Source organism: Protopterus annectens, chromosome 12.part0 (assembly GCF_019279795.1).
Source record: "Protopterus annectens isolate FY-2018-M chromosome 12.part0, PAN1.0, whole genome shotgun sequence".
Lineage (NCBI taxonomy): Eukaryota > Metazoa > Chordata > Ceratodontiformes > Protopteridae > Protopterus > Protopterus annectens.
This window is the reverse complement of record NC_056746.1, coordinates 600,822,812-600,839,414: the sequence shown is the minus strand read 5'-3', so window position 1 is coordinate 600,839,414 and position 16,603 is coordinate 600,822,812. Positions and strand designations below refer to the sequence as shown.

Genomic DNA, 16,603 nt, shown 5'->3' with positions numbered 1-16,603 from the left:
CCTGTCTCTTTATTTGGTATAATACATACTTATGGGAGATGATCTTTGACTTGCCTACGCCCCTGGACCCTGTTTTGATGAAGCTTTTGCACATCCACAAAACAAACAACATCAAAACTTTTCGATTAAAAGGCCTAGATTTTGTTTGTGACATAAATAAGACATGTTGGAGTGATAGATATATTTCTCAGGGAATTCCCATTTTCTGGAACAGGTTCCCCTATCTCTATTTAAATACAACTTGGATCAATGGATGGGTAAACAGAAATTCACCCCTAGTCTGGTCCATATGGCTTTGATGCACACAGGCAGTCAATAAGTCACCTCAAATATAAATCAAATTTGTGGGTCACATTTGAGTTGCATGGCTAGGCTTATAAGGGCTCTAGTGGTGATTAGCCTAGTAGACACCTATGAACCTATAACATTTTACCTTTCACTGTTGTATATTACCCTGTAATCAGGAGTTGAAATACAATTATATCCCACTTATGCATCCATTAGCCACAGAGAAAGTCAATAATGTTTCTGCTAAGTGGTAAAACAAATAAAATAGCAAAGCACATTGTCACCCCCTTGGAAAACATAACCGATATTCTCAGATCAATTGCATACATAAATATTAACCTCCTTTCCCACTGAGATATGCAAGAAACCAATTACTGCATTTGTCAACACAAAATTGGAATAAATGTATATAGGCAAGAAAAACAAATACTCAAACATAAATATATAGACAAACCTACCACAGATAAGCACAGATACCAGAAAACATCTTCCTATCAGAGGTGTGAGATCAGAGATCATAAACCCCAACACTTCAAAAAGTAAGCTGAAATTCAGCTTAAAGTAAAAAATTAACTTGCTGTTGCATTTTTTAAGAATTTAACAAGGCTTCTCTGCAAAGCTCAGTTATATAGTCTAACTATGACATTGTTGTTCCTTGAAGTAGAGGGGGATAGTCTAAGGTTATGCAACCTCAGGCTTGATATATATGAAGTGCATTCAGACTAACAGTTCTGCTATTCTGAGGATTGCAGGTGTGTTCCTATGAATATCAACAGACATTCCGGCCAAACACAGACGCAAGTTTCCTGCAGTTCATAGCAACTGCATTTAATATCCTAAATCTGCCCCCACCAATTAAAGACATAAATAACTAAATATTGCAGTCATGAACACAATACAGTCATGGAAAACATACACACAAGCAAACAAACAAACAGCAAGTCATATTTGCCCTTTCTCCCATTTGAAATTTAATGAAAACTCCAGCCAAGCTAGAAATTCCAATGAGTGATCTCCCAAACCTCCTGTAACAGGGGTTCTTGGGATATATGCAAATGACCCTTATGAACATCAGGTGTTTCAGCTATACGGCGATGCTAGCTTGGCTGGAGTTTTCATTTTGTTTTTTCTGATTGGTTTTTCAGTGTGACTTTCTAACTCTTTGTTTTAATTTGTTAGTTGGGATATTTTGTAGTCATCCTAATAATAATGGACATCAGCTGGGTATAACAACACTGTGTTTCTTATGCTTAGTCAAACATTCTGCTTATGTTATTCTGTTGGGGTCATAGCAAGGTTGAAATATGTATATGCATAGCTAGGCGGGTTTGGCTTTATTGGACTGAAATTCTCCATTAAAACAACTTCAAATGTAAAAGTCATGGGCAATCAGAATTGCCACATAGCTGAAACACCTGATGTTCATAAGGGTCATTTGCATATATCCCATGAGCCTCTGTTATAGGAGGTTAGGGACGTCACTCATTGGAATTTCTAGCTTGGCTGGAGTTTTCATTTAGTTTTTTCTGATTGGTTTTTCAGTGTGACCTTCTAACTCTTTGTTCCCATTTGAAATTTGGAATACAACCCAAATCAGTAATGCCCACACACAAACACGCTGTCTGTGTCTCTGCATCAGACCTATTTACAAAAAGTGTCCTGTAGCTCACCTTAAAGTATAATATTTAATAAAAAGTCTCCACCTTCAGTGTGAAATACATTAAAAATAATGAACAAAAAAAACCTGAGTGGCTAAATCACAGTTCAGATGAACTAACATGAAACTTTACAGAACCTCTGAATTGAAAGACAAGCACTTTTAACCACTACTTTTAAAAGCTGTAGGTTTTGTCAGATCAATATTATTGCCACTGTAGCTGTTATTTCTTAAATGTATTTCTTAATTGAACAGCATAATCAAAGTACTTATCTTTCACTTCAGTGGCTCAAAGAAAATTCATGTCAGCTCATTTGAACTGTGTTTTTATTTGTAGTGATTCAGTGATACAGCCACCTGAGGCTTATTGCACTGAGTTAGGGGCTATTGGCCATTTCACAACTGTACCTTTTTTGTAAAAATAAAAAATAAATAAAGAATACAAGCAACTACTTTGTCTTTTGTCATTAGTGATTTAAACTTCTATTAAAAATAGATTTCAAACAACAGAATAATGCAATAGACCACAAAAATATTCCACAGGCAAATATGTAACAAATTCATGGAAAAGTACAAGGCTAGCTGTTCTTGTGGGCTAGTTTAAGCCTTTCCAATTTCTTTGTCAAATATGAGAATCAGGCCCTGTACTTATTGTCTGTAATGTACCACCAAACCATTATACCAAACCCCATATGTCAGTGAATAACCAACAAAATAGCAAACACAGTAGAAGATAGCTAACTTAAAGGAAACATATTATGACTTCATAAGTACAGATGGAATATAGTAATAAATATTTCAAAGGGACAAGTTAGAAGAATGTATTTAATTACTAAAATGTTAATGCATACATTCTGACAAAAAGGGGGGGGGGCTTGAATGATTATATTTTGTAGAATCATTACCTAAAAATGTATCCACACATACCCAAGTTGCAAATTATAAATAATGATTTTCTGTGTAACATAATTATTATTTAGATTAAAAAGCAACATGTTTACTTACATTGACTGATAAGCTTCACAAGTAATATTGAAAGGCAAAAGCTTCAAAAATGTTTTGTTCATGCTGGGAAGAAATAAGGTCAACCTGGACTGAAACCATTCCTTCCAATCGGAATAATTAAAGTAGATGAGTTCAGGAGATAATAGATTTAAAATAGCACCAAGCATGGCATCTCTCACTGTGGCATTTTTCAAGGTTATGAGGCCTCTCTAAATTAAAGAAAGAAAGTGAAATACTTAGTTGGAGGCTTTGGAATCCATTTTACTTTAAATAGTTATCAGTCACTAAAAAGTAAATTTCTCATATGTTTGCAATGGACAGCACCTATATAAGGTAAGCCTTAAAAAAAAAACAAGTAATTCAAATGTTAGCTTAAGCAGGGATGTGCCCTTTTTCTCTCACCCTCCCCAAACCCATTTATTATGTCATTGGTGATGAAGGGCTACTTCTGCTGCTGTTTGTACACCCAACCACTTGATGCATTGCAGGGTGATTGCACTACCATACTCCCCAGGATGGGAAAGCAGGCATCGGCAGCGTACCTCTGGCACATACTACTCAGTCTTGGGACATCCAGATAGCAGTCAAGATCTTATCCTTCTATGCCAGTAAACAAAAAAATCTTAAATGGAAGATTACTGAACTGCAACTTACTTAAAAACAATGATTTCAGAGAAAAATAGTCATTTTGTAGTTTAATTATTCACTTGTACATTATATTGCTACTGGAAGTTTATCAAGAAGACTTAGAATGTAATTCATAAATGTAGTTTAGTAATATGTCTGGTTCCCCATCCCTCCATTGAATAAAACAAACAATGTTGTAGAAGAAGAAGAAATAAAGGAAGTAGAAAACATTCTTCAGTTGTGTTTTTACCTCTGAGTGCTTACCTGCTGAGCAAAATTGTTAAACAGGAGAATATATCTCTCTAGGTCTTTACTCGGACTTTCCTTTAACTTTGTGAAGATTAACGACATATTTGCAGACACATTGTGGAGTTGTGTAAACACAGTCATTTCTGCAATCTGTTGTATATTCAGAAAGTCAAGCACCTCAAACTTAGAAAAGAAAGACAAAAACGTCAGAAAGGTTTGATGTGTAGCTTACATGAATACAACATATATCAGCATTTAACCCACTGAGTATTTAAAGAGAAGATGCCACTATAAAGAAAAACACTACATAATACTAACCTCAAACCTGCTTCTTGTTGCATAGCAAAATCCAACAGTAAAGCTTAGTTTGGGCTAACATGTCCTTATACTATAAATTCTACAATGTAGAGGCATTTGATATCTGTGTACTGTTCTGCAGTAAATGTTTCAGTAGCAGTTAAGCTATGGTATTTATTTTCTAGCTCTACATTATTTAAATAAACAGAACTGCATTATATGCCAAACTTAAAATTTCATCTCTGCATATGCTGCAAATGCCTAGCCTAACCATAATAAGAAGGGGTGCTTAATGAACCAAAGAGATAACACTGGGTATGAATAACCAGGCTTACTTGCTAGCTTGTTTTTAAAAAGGAAAACTTCTATATCCCACAAGTTAGTCTGCTTTAAGACTTGAAAAGTATAGTTAGAGGGAAAGATTAACAAGTTTGTTCAGTCCAGTAATAATATGACATCATTTAGGTGAGATGTTGTTTGCAAGCCATAAATAGCCTTGTAAGAATGACCTTGACGATGCAGAGATGTAGTCATTCAAACCTGACTTTGGCAATCTTGATCTTAACATCATATAAACATACCAGAAGTTGTAGCTGTAATACTATTGTCAGAATTCCATCCCATCTATGGAGAATATGGCAGTACAGATAATCTGGTGCTGTTTCAAGCAGATATACTAAGGGGACTTCTCAAAGAAGGTACAGTTCTTATTCCCTCTCCCCCATGAGCAGAATGAAAACTTCTTTTAAAGGCACTATGTATTGAATCATACCATTCACTGTTTCATACAATCATAAGTTTGTATCAAACTTATGACTAGTGGATTTACCATAGACATCTCATGTTGGATGTGACATATATCTATAACTATATATATGAAGGCATGCCCGAAGGCAGGAAGAGAGGAGGAAGGTTAGGAGTGTAGTAGTGAGGGCAGGCACTTTGAATGTTGGCAGTATGACTGGTATAGGGAAAGAGCTAGCTGATTATGATGGAGAGAAGGAAGGTTGATATATTGTGCGTGCAAGAGACCAGCTGGAAGGGAAGTAAGGCCGGGTGTATAGGAGGCAGGTTTAAATTGTTCTATCATGATATGGATGGCAGGAGAAATGGGGTAGGGGTTATCCTAAAGGAACAGTATGCCAAGCGTGTTTTGGAGGTGAAGAGAGTGTCTGATAGAGTGATGTTTGTGAAGCTTGAAATTGATGGTGTAATGATGAATGTTGTTAGTGCATATGCTCCACAAGTTGGGTGTGCGATGGATGAGAAAGAAAAATTTTGGAGTGAGTTGGATGAAGTGGTGGTGAGTGTACACAAGGGTGAGAGACTAGTGATTGGAGCAGACTTCAATGGGCATGTTGGTGAAAGGAACAGCGGGGATGAGGAAGTGATGGGTAGGTATGGTGTTAAGGAGAGGAATGCAGAAGGTCAAATGATTGTGGATTTTGTGAAAAGGATGGACATGGCTGTGGTGAATATGTATTTTAAGAAGAGGGAGGAGCATAATGTGATGTACAAGAGTGGAGGAAGATGCACACAGGTGGATTATATCCTATGTAGGAGGGCCAGTCTGAAGGAAATTGGAGACTGTAAAGTGTTGACAGGGGAAAGCGTAGTTAAGCAGCATAGAATGATGGTCTGTAGGATGACAAAATTTGTCTTATCACCGATATGATGGGATTAGTGTTAGATCACAATTATATATATATATTTTGAGAACAAATTTTTTAGACAAACTAGAGGCGTTGCTATGGGATCATCTTGTGCCCCCATATTCGCCAATTTGGTTATGCTTGAATGGGAAACAGAATTCTTGTTTAATTGTGAATTTTACCAATATATAACATACTACACAAGGTTTTTAGACAATTTGTTTGTGTTATGGAACGGCCCAGTGAAAAACATTCATCCTTTCATCACTTACATTAACAATACGACAGATTATTTAAAATTTACTTTTAATATTAATGAAAGTGGCACAGCATATTTGGATACCTATATTAGTCATGGTGACGAAGGGTTTGTATCACGTATATATATAGAAAGGAGACATTCTCTAATGATTATTTAGAGTTTAGTAGTAATCACCCCAAACATGCATTTAAAAATGTATTTAAGGGGCAGTGCATTAGAGCAGCTTGAATGTCCTCGACTAGAGAAATTATGGTTAATGAACTAGACTTAATTAAGTCAATGTTTAGTGTAAGAGGATATACTGAACCCTTATTAAATGATGTTGTCAGATACGTTAGCAAGGAGTGGGGCAAGAAGTACATACCTTTACTAGGTCATTTAACACATGAAGTTTCATCACAGGTGAATAAAATAATAGTGGACCATAGTAATAGGGTCTGTGTGTTAATGTATTCCCCAGTAGTTCAGTATATAGAAAACATTATAAGGCAACACTGGAATTTGATAACAATGGATGATGAATTAGCCCAGGTATTGGGTACCCATCCTAAATTTGTTTATAAGACAGAATTCAACCTTAAAAGGATTTTAGAATCTAACATACATGATACAAATGTGATGACAAAAGGAACTAGGAAATGTGGAACATGCAATCAGTGCTGTAATATCAATGAAACAATGGGTTTTAAATTGGACAATTTCAATAAGACATATGTACGATGTAGGGCAGGTAATTGTAATACTAAATATGTTGTATATCTAGCAACATGTGACACATGTTCAGCGTTTTATATAGGAAAAACAGAGAGACAGCTGAGACGACGTATTTATGATCATCTTTATAGTATTAGAGTTAAAGTCAAAAAGAATGCCCTTTATAGACACATATTAAAAAGTGGGGATACGCATCATTTTAAATTTGCAATTATTGATCAGGTTGGTATTACAGCATTTGGAGGAAATGTTAAAGCCCTATTGGCTATGAAAGAGAGTAAATGGCAGATACTCACTGATGCCACTAGACTCCCAGGTATTAATGATTTTATAAGTATTAAACCTTTTTTTGTGTTTAGCTTAGCCCCTTTGGTTTAGTAGTTGTTTTTTTATATATTTTTTATATATTTATCTTTTTTATATATTTCAACCTCCAAGGTTTTTATGGTATATTATGGTTAATCTAAACAGTATTAGTCAATTCATATTTATCTGATATGGAATTTTCATATTTCATATTTTATATATTATATTATATATTTTATATATTTTTTATTTATATTTCGTATTTTACACAACATTTATGTCTTTAGAAGTTTTTAGATACTTTTCAGCAGAATGAGTATTTGGTGTAACAATAGGGATAGTTTAAGTTAAGCATTGTCATGTTTACTAATGAATCAAATGGATATATCTTTAAAAGTTTCATAGGATAAATGTTTTTTGGTGCCTAAAAGTATATTTAATTGATGCAGAACCACCTGTCATAGTTCTGATGAAGTCTGCATTAGTCAGATGAAAGCGCTTAACCGTTGTGTTGGTGGAGTTTGTATTTTTTATTTTTGGTTTTGGTAATAAACTGTTTTCACTGTCCAAGCCGAGGAGTTATTGTGAATTGCTATCCAGTACCAGTACATTTTGTGGATATTACGTTGTAGCTGTTTTTGTATATTTTTAACCAGATTGTTTATTGAAATTTTGGAAAGTCAGGGGATGCCTGAGGAGTGGAGAAAAAGTGTTTTGGTGCCTATCTTTAAGAATAAGGGTGATGTGCAGGCTGTAGTAACTACAGAGAGATTAAACTGATCAATCACAGCATGAAGTTATGGGAAAGAGTAGTGGATGCTAGGTTAAGAAGGGAGGTGAGGATTACTGATCAGCAGTATGGTTTCATGCCAGGAAAGAGCACTACAGATGTGATGTTTGCTCTGAGAGTGTTGATGGAGAAGTACAGAGAAGGTCAGAAGGAGTTGTATTGTGTCTTTGTGGACTTAGAGAAAACATATGACAGGGTGCCTAGAGAGGAGTTGTGGTATTGTATGAGGAATTTGGGAGTGGCAGAGAAGTATGTAAGAGTGGTACAGGATATGTACGAGGGTAGTGTGACATTGGTGAGGACTGCGGTGGGAGTGACAGATACGTTTAAGGTGGAGGTGGGATTACATCAAGGATCAGCTCTGAGCCCTTTCTTATTTGCAGTGGTGATGGACAGGTTGACAGATGAGATCAGACAGGAGGCCCCGTGGACTATGATCTTTGCAGATGACATTATGATATGTAGTGAAAGTAGGGACTAGGTTGAGGAGACCCTAGAGAGGTGGGAGATATGCTTTAGAGAGGATAGAAATAAAGGTCAGCAGGGCTAAAACTGAATATAGGTGTATAAATGAGAGGGAGGGTAGAGGAAAGGTGAGGATGCAGGGAGTAGAGTTGGTAAAGGTGGATGAGTTTAAGTACTTGGGATCAACAGTTCAGAGAATAGTGCATGTGGAAGAGGGGTAAAGACGAAAGTACAGGCAGGGTGGAGTGGGTGGAGAAGAGTGTCAGGAGTGATTTGTGACAGACGGGTACCAGTAAGAGTGAAAGGGAAGGTCTACAAGAGGGTAGTGAGTCCAGCTATGTTATATGGGTTGGAGATGGTGGCATTGACGAAAAGGCAGGAGTCAGAGCTGGATGTGGCAGAGTTAAAGATGTTAAGATTTGCACTGGGTGTGACTAGGAGGGACAGGATTAGAAATCAGTATATTAGAGGGTCAGCTCAGGTTGGACAGTTTGGAAACAAAGCAAGAGAAACGAGATTGCATTGGTTTGGACATGTGCTGAGGAGGGATGATGGGTATATTGGGAAAAGGATGCTAAGAATGGAGCTGCCAGGTAAGAGGAAAAGAGGAAGGCCTAAGATAAGGTTTATGGATGTGGTGAGAGAGGACATGCAGGCGGCTGGTGTTTAAGAGCATGATGTAGAGGACAGGAAGAAATGGAAACAGATGATCCTCTGTGGCGACCCCTAATGGGAACAGCCGAAAGAAGATGATGATGATATATATATATATATATATATATATATATATATATATATATGTATAGGAGTTTATAACAGGGACATGTTAGATGATAAAACTACCAGTTACCTCCTTGTTACTGAATACTTTGAGTTTAATTCTTTTCAAACATGTGACAGCTGCTTTTGTTTCAAACATGGAATCTTGGAAAGGAAACAGTCTTTCATGGACCAAAATCTAAGGCATAGATCATGTTTCAGGAGATGATATGAGACTGCAAACAATTCTTTTAGTATATCAAAGTAACTCAGGTTTCCAAGCCCATCTAGTTAAAATCCAGAAACAAATAGCTCAACATAAAGAAGGCCACAAAGTAAATCAGTTTATACCACAGCAAAAAAGACTGATTTTGACCTTAAAATGACTTCCTTAGTTTAACAAAACCAGTAAAACTCCAGACTTAGGTTTCACAGTCTCACCTCTCACATAAATTAACAACCACAAGTAGGTCAATTTACGTGGTAGTGAGAAAATGCCATTCAGAGATAGCTATGGCCACAGTGAAAAAGTCCTTATTCTCAATTCATTAGGTTATCTTTGTGTTCCTTTTAATACTAGCACTATCAGACCTGTGACAGTGATAGTGTTTACCTTGGTGGTCCACTCATTATAATGGCAACCCCCCCCACACTAACACATTCATTTAGTCGCTCATGTAACGTGCACGCACGTATACACACACACACACACACACACACACACACACACACACACACACACACACACACACACACACATATTCCTCTGGTTTCTAAGATACTTTGCGGACACATGGGTAGACATTCACACACATATAGTAACACCCACCCACCCCCACTCCATGTCTTCACTGTCTTCACTACTGTTAATATTGGAAGGAATGGGTGATTGCCATCTTTTGATGGTGTTAACTTTTTCCTCCAATTATGGAAATTCATACAACCAAGTAATTCCCTGAATCACATTGCAATATACATTGGAAGCTGCTGGCATTTCTTGGGAAGAGCAATTAGAATTAGAATATCCCCTGGACTCCTTACTAACATGCAGTTCAGCCTGCAATACTGCCCTCCATGCTGACATTTATGCTAGCAGGAAATCCTGGGAGGTAGGTAGTCTATAAATCATTTACAGTGAGAGGGAAACTTTTCATTTTAAGAATCACTGATTGGAGTAAGGCTTTCTGAAACCTAGGGAATGTTTAAATACCAAATTATTTCCTAAAAGGGGCATTCAAACAAATCTCTGAATAGCTTTAAAAATACTGATGTTAGATTTCATAAGTACAATGTGATAAACATTACATAACAAACGTCACTCAGTTCTCAGAAGACTGCTAATTTAACAGTAAAAATCTCATCTTAGCAACCTATGATCAAACAAAATAAAGATAAACATAATGCTATTTATTCAGCTTGTGAATAGGTAAATCCTCATTTGTAATGCTGAGCAGAGCTGGATCATGGTTAAATGGGGCCCTAGGCAGGCCTACACCCCCCACCATATCCATTCCAGAGTCCCATTATTTGGCTGACTTCCCCCAATTACCATAGACACTGTTCAAATCTGACAGAGATTTGGATATAATTTAAAACTTTTTTTCATAGTTTCTAGCACTTTTATTTCAAATTTTATAGCACAAATCCTGATGGCCATTTGCAAAACAAAATAATACAGTCTCACACTGAAAAGAGTCTTATCATTTGCAACAGTAAACATCTCTTCCCTTGAAACTCCAGTTCATTGAAAATGCATTTGGACAGGGACAGATTAAGATTACCTTGGTCCCAGACTGCTTTCAAACCATGGGCCCCCAAGACAGAGGGAACGTGGAATTCCTGGACTGACCTTTTTATAAGGATTGAGGCAGGACATGCAATCCAATTGACTGTTATTTTTAGTTACTTGGTATATCATCGACTGAAGAAGAACATAGTTTAAATTTGTTTAAGAGCTGTTTTATATAGGATTTTGGCAAAGGTTTGAGGATAAAGATGTTGTGATATGTGGCCATTGGGCTGGGTTGGGATTAGGTGCTGAGGAATCCTTGATAGTGACCATAGGCTATTGCACAATGACAAAATTCCCAGTAAACTCATAAGAGTAGGGCCTTGTGACAGAGGTCCTCCAGTATCGAGGTCAAATGTAGTGACTACAAGCTCTGTTCTATGGCAGAAGATAGTGACTGAGTGTAGGGGAGAAAAACACTCCTTCTACAGGCCTGGACAATTATAGTGTCAGTTTCACTAGAGTTATATGCAAAGCCAAGGAATGTATCATAGCAAAAGTCATTTATGCAGACAAGGGCAACCTAACTGATCTAGAACCCAAGGCAAGCCCTGTCCCTGAACCCAGTATGCTTGTTTGAAAAAGTTACAGGGGCTGTGTAAAATGGTCATTCTGTGCACACTGCTTATCTGGCAAAGGTTTTGAATACTATTCCCCCACTGGCATTATTGTAAAATTAGACAAGATTAATTTAAATCCCTACATGGTCCACTGGATTGGAAATTGTCTGTCCAGTACAGCCCAAGTTGTGAAAGTTGCTGGTTCCCTTTCTAAATGTAAAATTGTATTCAACTGGGTTGCCATGTGGATCAGTACCATGCCCTCTCCTGTTTGGCAATTACTTTGCAGAAGATGAAGCCAATATCCCAGAATGGTGGTTAACCAAGTTTGCTGATGACACTAAATGGGGCACTGTTATTCTCTCGTCTACTGATATAAAACAGCTCTAGCAAGGGCTGGCGTCTGCACATAGATGGTGTACAAACAATCTCAAATTAATGAAAGTACAGTATAGTAAAATTTAGCATAAATTCCACCTCATATGTTATAAATGATACTCGTCAGACAGATATGGTCATAAACAATAACAAAAAAAAAATTGTATTTATGCGGATAACTTTCTTTCATTTGATGTTCATGTTTCTACCATAACTAGGAAGTCCTTCTATCTGGCCTAGTTGATTTCCATGGAATATCTTCAAGATCCAAAGAAGTTATGTTACCACTGTACTCTTCCTTTATCAAACCCATCATTGAGTGCAATGACCCATTTGGTATGTACAAGTCCAAGCATATTGCTTAATTGGAAAGGTGTCAAAGATTTCAAACCAAGAAAATTAAAGGTCTTAAATCATTCTTGATAGATTCTCAGGGCTCTCCTTATACTCAGTAACATACAGTGAGGTGATTTGCTTTTTGAGCCATGAAAGACACAGTCCTATTTGACCTCCTATTTCTATGCAAATCCACTGGCTGTACAAACACCGGCACTAAGAACCTAAATCTATACCAACAAATAAATAAAACACACTGCAGATATACGTCCCAAATGCAACATATTCTTAGTCTATGGGATATGTTACGATTACAGGTCCAGAACAGTACCACTTTGGCTACCTTTAAGGTTAGCCTTGATGACTGGATGGGTAGGCACAACTTTACACCAGGCTTATCATGCACAGCCCTGCTTTATTGGGAGAGTAGCACTATTAAGTACTTGAAATGTGTCTACATCTTATGGTCCAGTAACTTCCTGCCTACTATGTTCCTATCTTCCTGTGTTTCTAAAGGCAAAGTAGTACTTTGCTTGGCTTGTAGTGGTAACCTAATCTATAGTAACTGCAGCTGCTTGGAAAAGGCAAATTGGCTTCCCATTCAAGGTGCATCCATACTTCCTGCATGGCTCCCTTCTCTTCAAACTCCTACACCAAAAGACACCACCCAGCCACATGAGACTAACTACATGTAATCCATACTGTAAACAAAGAAGCCAGTACACTAATGGCCTTAGTCTCATAACTCTATCCAAATACTTCATTTCACAGATCACAGCATCAGTGTTCTTTTCCATAAACTATGGGAACTTTTGCCAGCTGATCTTACTAAAATCAGAGACTACAGACAGTTCAGACCTCAGTTCAAACAATAACTAACTGAACAATGTAAGTGCACTTATCAGAAAACAGGCCATGTCAACTAACTGCCATGGTTGCATTATTACATTCTTCTCAGAAAACCTTGACTGCTTAATCTCTCCAGCTTACAAACTCATACTAACTGCTTCCTAATCTGCCCTGTCCATTCCCTACTATATATCTAATATCAACTTCTCCTACTATTAGCTCTTCTACTGCAGTTCTGGCTATTCTACAATTTCTTCTTTCACTGCTAACATTTCCCCTCCATACTTGTATATACTATGCCCATTCCTTTAGTTGAACTGCATTTATCTCACCTATTAACATTTATTTATTTTATTTTTATTTTATTTATTTTACATTTGTTTACCGGGCTAGTCCAACTGGATATATTTCCATTTTCAGCAGAGGCCCGGGGAGAAAAGCTCCACATTAAGGTTAATACAAACAAGTCATTACATAAAGAAAGCAAATAGTTAGTAAAAAATACATACAGAAATAAGGTTCAATCTAAAATATAAAGGAGAAAATTTATGCTAGGAAGGACATTTTGATTCTATTTACAGTATAGGAATAGGGGAGTTATACATTAGTAGAACATTCATAAAGAGTAAATATACATAAGCAATTAAAAACATACAACCATACAGCTTTGTTTATTAAATTGTATCAGAGATTAATTAACAAAGGAGTTTTGAGATAGTTCTTCAGAAATGAGTGAGTAGGAAGAGGTAAGAGAAGGTAAAGGTCATTAGTAGAATCATAAGATTAGTCAGGATTGATGCATGGGCATAGCTAGAGTGTTTTTAGGTGTTGTTTGAGCTTTTGTTTGAAGAGGAAGGGTGATGATGTAGTACTTAGAGTGGTAGGTAGTGAATTCCAGTGTTTACCTATGGTGTTGGAGAATAGTGAATCGCCTGCAATGTTATTGGACTTAATTAGCTTCACAAGAGGTTTATTTGTGGAGCGTAGTGAATTTAGATTAGAATAGGGAGAAATAAGGTCAGAAAGTATAGGGGTATTTTTCGGTTGGTGAAATATCCTGTGAATAAAGGTGAGTTGTGAGAGTAATAGTGTATTTTTCACTTCTAGCCAGTTTAGTTGTAGTAGATTTTGACAGTGGTGAGTTCTAAATGGGTTTCCAGTAACAAATCTAGCAATGCTATTGTATGCATTTGCTAGTTTAGTAAGGTTTTTTTCTTTAAGTTAGTGTATATGGGAGAGGCATAAAGAAGAGTAGAAATAAGATTAGAGTGAGTGAGTGTAATTTTGGCCTGTGGAGCTAGAAAGGTTTTAATTCTATATAAGGAGCCAAGTTTTCTATTTACAGTTTTAATAGTATTATTAATGTGGTTATCAAAAGTGAGGTTATTGTCAATTGTAATACCTAACAGTTTTGTGGTAGAGTCAGGGACTATCTGTGTACCATTACTGGAAGTAATAGAGAAGTCTAAGAGGGGGGGGACTTACTATTAGGTCTGAAAAGCAGGAGTTTGGTTTTATTGGCATTCAAGAGTAGGCAGCGTTTCAAGAACCATGCCTCAACTGTGGTAAATATGTTCTGTGCTAGGGTTTGAAGTTCAGAGGAGGTATTGGCAGAGCATATGAGAGTTGAGTCGTCTGCATATTGAATACATGTAGCTTGAGGTATTGCTACATGTAAGTCATTTATGAATAAAGAGAAAAGGAGAGGACCTAGGATGGAACCTTGTGGTACTCCAAGAGTGACTGGCAGAAGAGATTAAAGTGTGTTTTCCCAGAGAACAGCCTGTTGCCTGTTACTAAGGTAGGAAGTAAACCATTGAACCACTTTGGTATCAAGTGAGAGAGATTCAAGGGTTTTTAAGAACAAATGGTGGTTTACCATGTCAAAGGCTTTTGACAGGTCTAAGAAAAGTGCAGATGATAGGATACTATTATTGCGGTTTCTATTGATACACTCGGTAAATGATAAGAGAGCTGTGGTAGTGCTATGAAATGGCCTAAAGCCATGTTGGCAGTTAGCTAGTAAATTGAATTGAGTTAAGTGGTGCATTAGCTGATGATGAATACATTTCTCCATAATTTTTGCTAAGGGTGATAGGAGAGCTATAGGTCTATAGTTAGAATACTTTTTTGAGCTGTCTCCTTTATGTAAAGGGATTATGTGGGAAATTTTCCAGATAGCAGGGATGGTTCCTTCAGTGATGGTTCTATTTATAAGGAGGGATATAGGATAAGCTACTGCTTCGGCCGCTTTTTGAAGGTATTCAGATGGTAACTGATCTGCAGATGGGGTACAGGGTTTGAGTTTTAGGATGAGTTTCAGGATGTAAGAAGTAGAGATAGGTTGTAGTTGAAATATGGGGAGATTAGCAGGTATACAGGTGGGGGGGTATGAATTGTCAATAGTAAGTTGGTTTGCTAAAGACTTAATGGTGTCTGTGAAAAAGGAGTTAAAGACATTGGCAGTTTGGTGTGAGGTATTCATTTCAGCCCCTGAAGGGGAAGGTCTACTAGAGCATCTGTATTCAGAAGCATAGTTGTCTCAACCCTGTGCCTGTACCATGAACCAGCAAGCCCACCCTTAAGAAAAAAATGTGTTCCTTCTACTGGCACACCAACCAGGTGGCCTGATGAACAACATGCCACCCATCCCTCCTGCCCACAATTTAGGGCCTGCTTCTGTGCCCTCTCCCCAACCCTCCTTCATTTTATTTCTTCTTCTTATAAACTGTAGCAAACTGTTTGCTGCAAATGTAGCAAACAATTGCTACAGTTTATGTCCTGTCTGTGCAGAATACACAGTACTTATGTTTTACTTAAAAAAGTTTTCTTGTAAACTGTAGCAAACTGTTTGCTGGTTTACAGTTTATACCCTTCCTGCATGGTGTGCTAGATGCTCATGTTTTACTTAACTTTTATTTTTAAACTGTAGCAAACTGTTGGCTATATGTAGCCAGCAGTTGCTATAGTTTAGGCCACACATAGAGCGCGGTACAAAAAAGCTGGTATTCCATTAGAAATTGGGATTGGCTGATCGCACCCTCCCAACACTTTTCACCTAGGGCAGTTGCCCCTCTCACCCCACCCCAGTTATGCTACTGCCTGTATTATGTATTGTATACTTCTGATACTACTTATTCTTAAATTTCCTTGTAAAGCATGGCTAGATAGATAGATAGACTCTATTTCTCTCTCTCTCTCTCTCTCTATATATATATATATATATATATAAAGAGAGAGAGAGAGAGAGCAAGAGATATCTATCTATCTATACACCCATGTTATAATATGTCACTGTACTGTATAATTTAGTTATACCCTTAATGTTACTTTACTGTTATTTCTATGTATGTCATCTAGGCTGAGCCTGCAAATGGTCAAATTAGTTCAATGACCTACCCAGGTAAACAAAATAAAATAAAATAATAAACATGACATTAGTAGTAAAACAGGTTCAGTCATAAATAACTCCTAAGTATAGACAAAGTGCAGCAGTACATACACATGATATAAACAAAGTAAACTGCATCTTTCCAGGTATATTATTATTTTACAAAATACAAAATAAGATTGTTTATAGTATACATATACCTACACACACACACACACACACACACACA

General features: G+C 37.0%; 1 protein-coding gene across 1 annotated transcript in view; it reads right to left on the bottom strand.

The window, feature by feature from the left end:
* Positions 1-2,946: 2,946 nt before the first annotated feature.
* Positions 2,947-16,603, bottom strand: part of LOC122816194 — a 191,172-nt gene continuing 177,515 nt past the window's right edge. Inside the window, exons 6-7 of the mRNA XM_044088944.1 lie at positions 3,842-4,009; positions 2,947-3,159 (exon numbers count right to left, since the gene is read on the bottom strand). Of these exons, the coding sequence (XP_043944879.1) occupies positions 2,947-3,159; positions 3,842-4,009 (381 nt within the window). The remainder of the gene's footprint in view (positions 3,160-3,841; positions 4,010-16,603) is intronic.